This window comes from Hemitrygon akajei, chromosome 7 (genome assembly GCF_048418815.1).
Source record: "Hemitrygon akajei chromosome 7, sHemAka1.3, whole genome shotgun sequence".
In the NCBI taxonomy this organism is placed as follows: domain Eukaryota; kingdom Metazoa; phylum Chordata; class Chondrichthyes; order Myliobatiformes; family Dasyatidae; genus Hemitrygon; species Hemitrygon akajei.
This window is the reverse complement of record NC_133130.1, coordinates 57206199-57219900: the sequence shown is the minus strand read 5'-3', so window position 1 is coordinate 57219900 and position 13702 is coordinate 57206199. Positions and strand designations below refer to the sequence as shown.

At 39.0% G+C, this 13702-nt stretch overlaps 1 protein-coding gene across 22 annotated transcripts in view; it reads left to right on the top strand.

Annotated features, from left to right (window-relative positions):
* The window catches only part of LOC140730474 (neurexin-1), a 1634325-nt gene that overhangs the window by 940511 nt on the left and 680112 nt on the right, over positions 1-13702 (top strand). For all 22 annotated transcript variants that reach the window (XM_073050928.1, XM_073050924.1, XM_073050929.1 and 19 more), the window contains 2 exons: positions 12250-12631; positions 12950-13140. In XM_073050928.1, coding sequence (XP_072907029.1) covers positions 12250-12631; positions 12950-13140 — 573 coding nt within the window. The remainder of the gene's footprint in view (positions 1-12249; positions 12632-12949; positions 13141-13702) is intronic.

Here is a 13702-nt window from a genome sequence, read left to right as displayed (position 1 = left end):
TATTTACAGTTACATTTTGGGAACTCTCAGAGGAAATTAAAAACAAGTGAAAAAACAAGAGAATTCTTTAGGCTACATAAGCAGGTTTCAAATTATACATTTTAATATTTCCAGTTAAAAAGTTTTTGTGAAATGGCTGCACAGTAACAGCTATGGAAGTTATTTAATGAGTTTTTGAGTATTTAGAATGTTCCAGGATCCTGAAAGGATTTTGATGGACTAAAATATTTTCTTCATTAATTATAGTGAATTAATTAATTCCAATGATGAAGAAGAGAACACCAGTGTATTTTCTAGTTCCTATTTTCTGCCCCTGTCAGTGCTCTATTAATGAGCTATACATGAACTCTTTTAGTCAGCCCTGCTGTTCAGGAGCATAGTATATTTATTTCTTATGCAATTGAACTAAAACATGAACAGAATTTGAAATGTTCTCAGATTCTGCCCAACTGTGAACCTCTGGCTGTTGGTTCTTGTTAATTTGACAATGAAAATCATTATAAATCTTAGGGGGTAGCTGGGCTTTCTCTGATTGAAATTAGTCATCATCTCCCACTTCAAGAGGAAAATAACATTGATGCCAGGTGTCTGCCTCTGGCTGTAAGTTGTGCTGTTCTTAGTCCATAAGGGAACCAATTACTTCATTATTTAATGAGATGCAACTAGAATTGAAGTTAAGAGCATCTCAGTTTTGACATTAGTATGATGAACCAGACTAGACATGTCCAATGTCCTCAGCCTGAATTCACTGATGTCCAGTAGCACTTGTAGCTTCCTTTGTGCTAGGTGTAGGTCAAGTCAATAGAGAATATAGTCCCTGATTTTGACTCATTTCAAATTTATAAAGGCTGTTGATATCACATTTTGATGTTGAGTCCCATTGTTCTCATTTTACCTTATCAATGGATTTTTTTTGTCCAGGTTTTGATCAAAGGAAATTTTATTTAGTTACTTATTGGGATAGAGCAGCCTTCTGGTGTTCCAAGCTGTTCCACCCCTCAACCCCCGATTTAACCCTAGCCTAATCACAGAACACTTTACAATGACCTACTAACCAGTAAGTCTTTGGACTGTGGGAGGAAACTGGAGCATCTGGAGGAAACCCACATGGTCACAGGGAGAATGTACAAAGTCCGTACAGACAGTGGCAGGAATTGAACCTGGGTCGCTGATACTGTAAAATGTTGTGCTTACCGCTATGCTACCGTGCTGCCCTTGTCATGGAATAATCAGAAATGAGTGTCATTGAATGAGTAGTAATTGCCACTAGAAAGCAGTGTCTGCAGCTATTTCTACAATTGTGCTGAATGAAAGTAGACAGATGGATTGTAATTGACTGAAATGGTGATGTCATTCCTGGGCAAAATTCCATATTATCAGACAAATGCCAGTGTTGTACATCTACTGGAAGAGTTTGGCTTCAGGCTCAGGTGTTTCTGTAGCATATTCTTCATCATTAGAACTGGGATATTGCTTGTGTTCACATCCTTTATGTATTCCAAACACGCTGATATTTCCTCACAACAAACAATCAATCAATCAAGACTGGAGTCGGTCATAATTGAGAGTGGAAATATTATTGTAAAAGATACATCACCATGTGCAAATGACTGTTCCAGTTATATTGTTGTCGACAGTCTTGCAGTACTTCAATTCACCATCTAGGTGGAAGATACAAATATCCTTGTTTCTTTTTTACTCTTTAATATTTTCCAAAATAATTCTGTAATCAGATTTATACATCCGGTATCTTCCCTCTTTATGCACAAACCTTGAACTAGGAAGTCCCCCTTACCTTCTCTGGGCTATTATATCACAAGTCAAAACCATAATTCAGGTCACTGAGCAAAGCACCTCTTATCCTGTCAAACTTCTTGTGGTTCAGCAGAGAGCAATGAATAGATAAATGGATAGATAGATACTTTAATGATCCCAAAGGAAATTACAGTCTCACAGTAGCATTACAAGTGCACAGATATAAATATTCGAAGAGAAGTAGAAAGAATAAAAAATAAATTACCTCCAACAGTGTAACAGGAGGGGGGTCATCACTTGCCCAGTTGTAGGTTGACTCATAATAGAACCTAATGGCCAAGGGTAAGAATGACCTCATATAATGCTCTTCGGAGTTGTCTTAGTCTATTACTACAAGTGCTCCTCTCTGCTCCTCAGGAACTAGCAGCAACTCTGGCCCTTCTTGTACATTTTGGGCAGAGGTCCTTCAGCAGGACTTCAAAGACACTGTCGGATTTGCTGAACTCCACCAGCATTTTGTTTGTGTTGCAAAGAGACCATGTGGTTGGATCTGGCTTACGTCAGCATTGAAGTCCTCTGTTGTGCCTCTCACGAGAAACATGTGACTTTTCAACTCAGAGAGTAATAACAGTGTATTTTCTGGCCTTGTTTAATCATTTACATATCATGTTAATGGCTGAAACCTGTTATTTTTTATGAAATATGTTATTTTTATTTCAAAATTATAATTTTTAAATAGATGTAATCAAGTCCCAAACTTAACTAAACTGAATCCCAAGTATAATTTTAAGCACCATGATTAGTTGGTAACTTAAACAACTATTTGACAGCATTTGAAAATTTGCAGTGCAGTAAGATATTATGTTGTGGCAAGAAAAGGTATCTCTTTTTCATTGCGAAGAACAACTTAAGAAGTGCTCTGTTAGGCATCTATCCAAGCAATTCTTGCCACCTTGCTCAATGTTGTAATAAAACTAAGATCCAAATTCCCAAAATTATTTCATGACTGCAAGTCATTTGTCATGCAGCAGTCATAGCCTGTTCAGTGATGATTAATGGCCTCGGGATAACCAAGTGGCATTCATAATTGTGGGCAGCTCTGCTCTGCAATTATCTCAGTCCCACCATTGCATTACTTGATATGGTCCTCCTGTCATTTGTTTGCTTTGCATAGGGAGACACCACTTGTTGTTCAATGTAGTAGACTGAATGGGAACAGAAGATTACAGAACATCAATAGAAATTGGCAAGAATTCGTCTCAGTATGAGAAAATAAATTGCATGTTGTGCAAGGATACAGCAAAGTGATATCTGTGGATTAGTGAGGATTCAGGTGGAAAATGGAAGTGTGATCTTCATTAACATTTCATCTCATTTTCCTATTGGATCATGCCTTTGGTCTGGACAGTCTCCAGACTCTAAAGCGTTCATTGAATGAAAGGGAAGAGTGGGCAGCTTATTTTATGGCTGAATGTTGAATGAATACACCCAGTGCTCTTCCTGCCAGCCCTGGAGGGCACAGTGTCCTGGTGAACAGATGCAACATTCTACTAATCTCTATTATAGGATGCAGAAAGAAAAATATGAAAATTAAATGCCGTTCCTCCAGTTTGCTTCACATCCAAATTTCATTCCTTTCAGAGATTTCACTCAACCACAGCAGTGTGAACATACCAAAAGATTTCAGTAGAGTACATACCACTGACAGTGATACTGATGCAGAGGCTGAGAGATTCCTGACTCCAGTGGGAAAACGAAGGACCAGCATGCAAACACTCAAGATGATGAGGGGCTCAGTGACAAGCTACCTTTCCACTGAAAAGAGGAGGTGTACTGGCAGCACCTCCCTGACACTGACATAGGCAAACTGGCAGAAGGAAAATTGTACTTCATCCAGTTTGGAAAATAGACACTGAAATTCCACATGCCAGTGTCTGCTCATCCAGGGATATCTGAAAGATATTGTCCTCAGAAGTTTTTCAAAATTCCCTGGTCAAAACATCAACTGGTGCAAAATAACAAAGGAAATAGGAGCAGGCACCTCAATCCTGCCCTATCAGTTAATTTAATCGTGACTAATCTGCACTGGCCTCAATCTTCTTCTCTGCCAGTTCCCCTTAACTCTCAATTCCTTAATCTTTGAAATATTTATCTATCTTCCAGGTCTTGGAAGTAGGATATTTGTATCACAGGAAATATTTACAACAGGGATATAAGATCTTTAGTTCTAATCTGAAAATTAGTAGAACACTTATATCTGTCTAAATTTCACTCACTTGTAGTCTGTCTTTACATGTAGATAAAATCCATCTTTTTAAACTTTTACTGAAATGAATGGTATTAAATTTCCCTACATTAAACTCAATTTGCCAGGTTTTTACCCAATCTGTCTATATCTGTTGGAGAACTATAATGTCTGCATTGCACCATGCCCCTTCTACCTGCATTTGTCCCATGGGCACCAGGAAATCTCATATTTTCTAACCTCCTGCAGGTTATTGAGATCCAAGAACTGATTCCTGTGTGTGCATGAGATACATACCCCCAGTCTGAATTTAGTCTATTTATTCTAACTCTATTTTCCATATGACTACCAGTTTTCAACACATGCTAGCACTCTTCCCCTAATACATTGGGCTCTTGGACACTACGCTTATATATGTCATTTTGCCAGATAGCATATGGAAGTTTAAATACACAACATCTATAGATTACTCTCTATCAACTCTCCCTGTCACATTCTCAAAGAATTCCAGCAAACTTTTCAAACATGATTTATATTTCATTAAGCCATATTGTTTTGGTTTAATCTTATTCAGTTATCCTAAAAGATTAGCTATGTCCTCTTTGATTATTGTCTAGCATCTTCTTGCCAATAATAGATATTAAGCCGATGCAGCTCTTCCATCTGTCTTCCTCCATGACTTGAACAAGGAGTCAGCTCCTGGAATTTAGTGGCCTTTGAAAATTCATGAATAAATTCACTATCTCTGCAGCAATTCAGTTGGATACAGCCATTGGGTCCTGGTTATTTGCCTACCTTTAACACTGTGAGCTCTATAGTTCAAATTTCAAAGTAAATTTTATTATCAAAGCAGACAAATGTCACCATACACTACCCTGAGGTTTATTTTCTTGTGGGCATTCACCACAAATACAATGAAGCAAAATTATATCAATGAAAAACTGCACACAAAGACAGACAAACATCCAATGTGCAAAAGACAACAAATTGTTCAAAAAAAAAAACACAAAATACTAATAATATTGAGAACATGAGTTGTAAGAGTGCTTGAAACTGAGTACATAGATTGGGGACTCAGTTCATTGTTTGAGTGAGTGAAGTTATCGACTCTGGTTAAAGAGCCTGATATTTGAGGGGTAATAACTGTTCCTGAACTTCATGTGGGACCTAAGGCTCCAGTACTTCCTTCCTGATGGCAGAGACAAAGAAGGAGCATGCCTGGAATGTGGAGGTCCTTGAAGAGGGACAAAATTTCTTGGAGGATCTCAGCCTGAAACATCGACCGTACTCTTTTCCATAGATTCTGCATGACCTTCTGAGTTCCTCCAGCATTTTGTGTGTGTGGCTTGGATTTCCAACATCTGCAGAGGTTCTCTTGTTTGTAATTGGATCAGTTGCTTGTATATTTGATGAAGTCCATCAATTGACCTGACTCTTAGCTTATTTTGCAAGTCCATTTTGAACTACTCTACCACCATTATAATCCTTCATGGTGGCAGAAGCAAAGAAAGAGCACGCCTGGAATATGGAGGTCCTTGAAGATAGACAATAATTTCTTGCAAAAGCTCTTCACATAGATGTGCTCAATGATAGGGAGGGCTTGGGCAGTATCCACTACGTTTTGTCAGCTTTTTCATTCAAGTGCATTGGTGCTTCCATACCAGGCAGTGATACAACCAGTCAGTATATTCTCTACTGTGCACCTAAGAAAGTTTGTCAAAGTTTTAGATGACATGCTGAATCTTTGTAAACTCCAAAGAAAGTAGAGGTGATGCTGTGCTTTCTAAGTGATTGCCCCCACATGTTGGACCCAGGACAGATCATCAGAAATGATAATACCCTGAAATGATAATCCACTGGAATGATGATAAGGGGATAATACTGTAACCCTTATGGATTTTTACATGTCTCTCCTGAAATTTGAAAGATCTATGATCTTAAGGATGTTTGTGGCATCCTCCACAGTGAAGATTGATGTAAAAAAATTGATTTAACACATCTGCATTTTTGTATCCTGTTATTAAATCACCTGCCTCATTCTTTAGAGGTCCCACATTTACAATAGCCACCTTGTTTGTTTTTAAATATCAAAACTACTATGCGTTTGTTTTACTCCTTTTGTGTGTTTTGTATCCCAACTCTAAGCATAGTTTGCTGCTTTTTTCATGGAATCCCTCTCACTACCGTAATAGGGATAAATTGCTGCTTAGAGTAATGGACTAGTGATCTGCCCTCACCCCAATCAGCTGACACCCCACCAGGGATAGGGTTCCTCTTGTCCTCACCTACCATCCCACCAGCCTTTGTGTCCAGCAGATATTCTCCAGAACTTACGCCATCTCCAGCAGGATCCCACCACCTAGCTCATCTTCACCCCCACTCCAATTTTTGTTTTCCACAGGGATCATTACGTATGTGACTCCATTGTCCATTTCTCTCTCCCCACTGATCTCCCTCCTGGCACCTGCCCCTACACTTACTCCCTCACTACCATTCAGGGCACCAACCAATCCTTCCAGGTGAGGTGACACTTCACCTGTGAGTCTGTTGGGGCCATCTACTGTATCCAGTGGTCCCGCTGTGGACTTCCTTATATCAGTAAGACCTGACATAGATTGGGAGGCCACTTCACCGAGCACTTACGCTCCATCCTCCAGAAAAAACAGGATCTCCCAGTGGCCACCCATTTTAATTCCACTTGCCATTCACATTCCAACATGTCAGCCTGTGGCCTCCGCTTCCGTCGCGATGAGGCTATATTCAGGTTGGAGGAGCTACACTTTGTATTCCATTCGGGTAGCTACCAAATGGATGGCATGAACATTGAATTCTCAAAATTCCGGTAACACCCCCTCTCCCCCTTATCTTCTTACCTGCCCATCACCTCCCTCTGGTGCTCCTCCCTTTTTTCTTTCTTCCATGGCCTTCTGTCATCTCCTATCAGATCCCCCTTCTCCAGTCCTGTATCTTTTTCACCAATCAGCTTCCCAGCTCTTAATTTCACCCATCTCCCTCCCGATTTCACCTTGTGTTTTTCCTCCCCTCTCCCCACCTTCTTTCTCTGACCAGTCAACTTATTTCCTCCAGTCCTGATGAAGGATCCCAGCCTGAAACGTCGACTATACTTTTTTCCATAGATTCTGCATAACCTGCTGAGTTCCTCCAGCATTTTGTGTGTGTTGCTTGGATTTCTAACATCTGCAGAGTTTCTCTTGTGATTGGATCAGTTGTTTATATATTTGATGAAGTTCATCAATTGACCTGACTCTTAGTTTATTTTCCAAGTCCATTTTGAACTACTCTGCCACCATTATAATTACCTTTAGTCCAAATGAAGGTAGTGATTTTGGTTCTGTGGTGTTCATTCTCATACAACATTGACTTCTCTAACTTCCGTTAATGCCCCTCCTCCCCTTCTTACCCCATCCCTGACATATTTAGTTGTTTGCCTGTTCTCCATCTCCCTCTGGTGCTTCCCCCCCTCCCCCTTTCTTTCTCATGAGGCCTCCCGTCCCATGATCCTTTCTCTTCTCCAACTAGGTATCACTTTCGCCAATCACCTTTCCAGCTCTTAGCTTCATCCCACCCCCTCCGGTCTTCTCCTATCATTTCGCATTTCTCCCTCCCCCAACTACTTTCAAATCTCTTACTATCTTTCCTTTCAGTTAGTCCTGACGAAGGGTCTCGGCCCTTCTCGACAGTGCTTCTCCTTATAGATGCTGCCTGGCCTGCTGTGTTCCACCAGCATTTTGTGTGTGTTGTTTGATGAAAATACTGTTAATTTTGCCATTGCAAGTTATTTCAAACACAGATTGCCATGTGTCATCTCGAGTACTTATACCACAGATTCACCACCCCTGTCCTGGATATTTCCATATTTATTACCTTGGGAATCTGGACAACTCCCACCCATATCTTCTCTCCCCTGTTATTTAAGATTTTTAACCCAAACTGATTCTGCATTAATATCCACTGCCTCTATTTCACATCTCAATACTGTGCTAGTACTTCTCATGATCAACAACATTATCTCCCTACTTTCCTGTTAGGTATGTTCTTGTGGAATATTGAGCACCCAGACCTAGTCACCCTGAAATCGTATCTCTATAATGGCTGTTAAATCATCCATGTATATTGCTATCTGTTCTATCAACTCATCTATCATATTGCCTATGCCATGTGCATTCAAACAAGGACTGTTAAACTTTAACCACAAGAGATTCTGCAGATGCAAGAAATCCAGAGTAACATATACAAATTCTGGAGGAAAGGAATAATGAGTCAATGTTTAGGGTTGAAACACTTCATCAGGACTGGAAAGGAAAAGGGCAGAAGGTTGGAGTAGGGGAAGGAGTACAAGCGAGAATGTGATTGGTGAAGCCAGGTGGGTAGTGAAGGGGTGGGATTGAAGTGAGAAGCTGGGAGGCGATAGGTGGGAAAGGCTGAAAAAAAAATTAGAGAGTGGACCATGAGAGGAAGGAAAGGAGGAGTGGCACCAGGTGGAGATGATAGGCAGGTGAGGAGAATTGAAGAGATAAGAGGGGAGCCAGAAGAGGGAAGGGGGAGAGGTTAGAGAAATTGATGTTCATGCCATCAGACTGAAGGCAACCCAGATGGAATTTGAGGTGTTGCTCCTCCAAACTGAGAGTGGCCTCATCGTGGTAGTAGAGGAGGCCATGGACTGACATGTCAGAATATGAGTGACCACAAGGAAATCCTGCTTTTTTGAGGATGGAGTGAAGGTGCTTGATAAAGGGGTACCCCATTCTACGTCAGGTGCCTGCAATGTAGAGAAGGCCGCATCGAGAGCACCCGGTATAGTAAACAACCCTAACAGATTCGCAGGTGAGCTGTTGCTTCACCTTATCCCCCCTCTCCTAATCACCTGACTTCACCTATCACCTCCTGGGGGGTACTTTTTCTCCTTTCCCACCTTTTTATTCTGGCTTCTGCCCCTTTCCTTTCCAGTCCCGATGAAAGTCCTGGCCCAAAGCATCGACTGTTCATTCCTTTCCACAGATGCTGCCTGACCTGCTGAGTTCCTCCAGTGTTTTATGTGTGTTGTTATTGAGTATTACTTGATATTTTAACTTTTTTACGAACTCTGGATTTTCTTTGAGCCGCGTAATTTTCTTTAAATTTCATGCCCTGGCATGTGATACTTTGCTTATCAGCTTGCCTGCACAAGCCTGTTCTCTCTCTCCCTCTTGATCTATTAGACATTCTGTTCTTGGAGCTCTTCCCATCCCTGTTTAGCTTACAACACAATTTATGTCATTCATCAAGGCACTAGTTCCAGCGCAATTCATATGAAGCTCATTCCTGGGTCAAATTAGGACAGTTATTAATCTGTTTATTTGAGAATGCAGGCTGTTGCAGAACTTTCAGCAAACTCTGGAACAGATGAGCAGAACAAATGTTGGGCTGGGATTTGGAATGCAGAGGAATGAAGAATGAATTCTTGTTAGGTCAGTTGCAGGAGGAGGAGAATATATAAAAATAGAGAGAGAAATGTGGATTAAGAAGAAAAGTAAGACATAAAAGAAAAATAACAAAGTAACAATTTCAAATTTGGATAAACAAAGTCATTTCAGAACTATTTATTTCCTTTGGGACTGGGGTAGTCTTATTTCACTTGGTCCTGTTCAAAATCTTCAAAGTTAGAGAAACTAAATATCATTAAAAACATAACCCACATATCTGAAGAGCCCCTTATTTTCATCCTAAATCTGATGTTTCTCCAGTTTCCCTGGTGTCACCAGTTTGAGGCTAATAGTAGAACATTGCTCTGCAGCTCATGGCCCTCACCTTATCATGTGTTGTGTTACTGGATAATTGACACATTTGAGGTGACGTTTGCATGAAAGTCACCAATATTTTGGAAGCAACTTCGGCATCAGTAAATCTGCAGCTACATTTGTAATCTAATTAACACTTAATAATGCCTGTCACCGTGGTTTTGTGACTGTTGTCCATTTTTTTTAACTGAGGAGTAGAATAAAGTTGATGGTACATTCAAACAAACAACACTCATGCCAACTATGCATTGTATGCCAAGTGTAAAACAGAGATTTGGATATGAAGTGTATCTGGCTCCTCAGCTCAACAATCAGCAGGAGCAAAATTACAGGTGGAGTGGGGGGAATGGCTGCTGGCATTTGACCTCTCTGACCTCCAATACTTTTCATACATCTGTGCTGCCATTCGCAAACAAAAAGAAAGAAGAAGCTGGCACAGGCAGATGGTTTTCTCAACGATTTTCTTAAAATCTGTCAGCTAAATGTTTGACTTACTTCCATCCCACAGCAAGATCTGAATGATGACAATCTTTTAATTTTGGCAGCTGGAATTTAAATTGGAATTCTGTGGCTGATCTTCTGACTTGCAGAAGCTGAGTTCATACATGGTGCCTTTGTATAAGCTTAAGTGAAACCTATATTTAATTAGAAACCATCATTCCTGTTAGGCTATACCTTACCCTCCTTACAGTGAGAACTCCAAAGATCGATTTTGTGTCTTTTATTTGTCATCTCTTCCTCCTTGGGTGCTGGTGTGGAGATACCTCTCAACCAAAGGAGATATAAGATGTTCCTTCCCTCGTTGAGCCTGCAGATCACCCTTGGGTAAGGTGTAGGACCTTCTTAGCCCAACCCATCAGGAAGTAATGGGAGCAGGTTGTATGAGCCACTGCTTCATTTCACGTCCTGGTTATGCAACCACTGATGCCAGGCAGGCAGACAATCTCTGAAAAGGATTGATAATGGTTGGGGTCACCCCTCTTGTAAAGACACTGCCCATACGAAAACAATAATAAATGAATTTCTGTAAAAAAATTTGCCAAGAGCAATCATAGTCATAGAAAGACCACGATCACTGACATCGTATGACATGACACATAATGAATGAACTTCCTCCTCTTAAATGCAGCCCCCCTGTAATTTCATTCAAAAAAGATTAATAAGCTACATGTATATGTGATGTAGATCTACCCTTCCATCAGATTTTCATACTGCTCAAATTGCATTGGTATCAAGCAATTGCACTTGATGCTAAACTTTGGAGGCATTCACAGATATGGAATATAAAGTGCTTTTCAGAGTCTGAAATACCATTCAATGAAAGAAAGTCTGATTAATAATCTTTGCTGTCAGTTCTGAGTTACTGAATGTCTTATTTGTTCTGTACAGATCAGCTGAATTTTACTTTTCGCCAAGGACTCTTGTATCCTGCCATGTCATTCTCATTTCCATTGAAACATATGTGAACAATTGTGAGATCAGTTAGTGTAAATTTTAGTTTTGAAGAACAAATCTTACAAAGTTTAGGTCCTGATTTAAAATTAAATGCTAAGTAACAAGGCAAGCTAACATTATATGATTGGACAGTACCTCATTAAAACAACACAGGCATTTCTTTTAACATTAACAAGAAATATATATTAAACATAAAGCAAATTAAATGCTTATATCTGTGAGAATCTGTTTTAATTTTAGACTGATATCAAGTCATTGAAATAATAAATGAAATAATTCAAACATTTCCAGTTTGATTTGTTATGTATACAGTTGCACAAATCTGTACCATTTCTGTCAGATTGAAATTCAAAAGAGAAATTGCTGATTAATGAAAATGTATTCTATAAGAGTTTGTCTCTTTTCAATTGCAGCCAGTCATATTTTACTCTTTGTTCAGTCAACTGGATTGAGAGATTTTCAGTCGAATAAAATGTGTTCTGGAAAGAAGGAGAAAAATACAAATCTTATTGAATCTATTGTTCCCCACAGTAAAAGGAATATTATAATAAACACTTGACACTAACAAAAGATCAAATACACCCATGTTTTACATAATGGTAAAAAATAAGGTGTATTTTTTTCAAATGCTGAAGAACAATATTAGAAATGTTTTCTTCATGTTCTGCAACAAATGTGTATGCATACAGCCACCTACTGGATACTGTCAAAGCTTGCATGAGAAGAAATATGTTGGGTAGGAACACTGAAAGGAGTCCTTATCTTCCATTTTGTTAAGGTAAAACTAGTATTTCTATGTCAGCATCCAACTGACATGCCTATTGAGAGGAAAAGATCTATGAAAGCAAATAGAATACAATTAAGAGAGAGACAAATGGGTAGAGTGATGTGAAGATAATAGAATTTAAACAGAGAATGTTCAACATATATTTCATGTGCGTATTACAAAGACATTTATTTTACTTTATACTTTATATATTATTGTTTTTAATTTAGATCAAATGACAGGAGATCACACTCGACTGGAGTTCCACAATATTGAAACAGGCATAGTGACTGAAAGGAGATACATGTCAAATGTCCCTTCAAATTTCATCGGCCATTTACAGAGCCTCATGTTTAATGGAATGCCTTATATTGACCTGTGCAAAAATGGTGATATTGACTACTGTGAACTCAATGCTAGATTTGGTTTAAAAAGTATCATCGCTGATCCTGTGACCTTCAAGACAAAATCCAGCTACGTTGCACTGTCCACTTTGCAGGCTTACACCTCCATGCACCTGTTCTTCCAGTTCAAGACGACATCAGCAGATGGCCTGATACTCTTCAATAGCGGAGATGGCAATGATTTCATTGTAATTGAACTTGTTAAAGGGTATGATTGCAGTTTTTGAATTTCAAATGGATACGCAATATCTCAGTTTCCTTTCAAGTTTGCTATGAAGTATTTTGGGAAATTATGCATGAACTTTTTGTCATAAAATTAAAATACAACACAGTTTAAAACTGTTACAAATTGTCCCTGTTTATGGTGTATATAGCAACATTGTTCTGTGTGTAGAATCTTGATAATTGTATTAATTAGGAGAATACTGATTTTAGTTTGAATTTGAAAGAATATTTAAACTGAGTCACAATACTGAAATGAGTGAATTGAGCACTAACTTGTTATTGTTTTTTTCCTCCCCCACAGATACTTACACTATGTATTTGATTTAGGAACTGGTCCTTCCCTTATTAAGGGCAACTCTGACAAACCACTGAATGACAATAAGTGGCACAATGTGCTGATTTCAAGGGACACAAACAACTTGCACACTGTGAAAATCAACTCCAAACTCATCACTCAAAATACAGTTGGAGCCAGAAATCTCGATCTCAAAGGTAAACTTTTGTCATTTCCTTCAGGAGATTTCAGATTCTCTTGGAGGAGGTGTTGATTTTATTCTTCAGAGTCAATCTGCATTAGTTGCTCAGATGCACTGGTTTCCTTCAAACAAGTCACTGCATTATTCAATTACCCTATCCAATTTATAGGTACAGGTGAAATCTACCATGTCAAAACTGGCATAGATGTAAACTGATGTTTTACACATAAAAGTTGGATTTGACCGCAAAGAAAAGCTTTTCACTTGTACAGGTTGTCCAAAATAGAGAAAAAAATTGCAAGGGTATTAACAAAAAGAACCAGAGGATGGAACTATAGTTGTATTCTGATAAACTGCCAAAGAGTATGGTGTTGCAAGCTCCATATGAACATAGTATATAACAATGAAGGAGATGCAAGTGTCATATCCATTGTCATCGAAGAAAAATATGAGATAGTTTTTATTTAACATTTAAGCATTTCTTGACTATTGAATGAAAAGTAAGATGTAGGCTGACCTTAGATTCTTCGCAAAACTGGTTTGAAGAATCTTTTTTTATTCCCTTCTCTGATATCAGC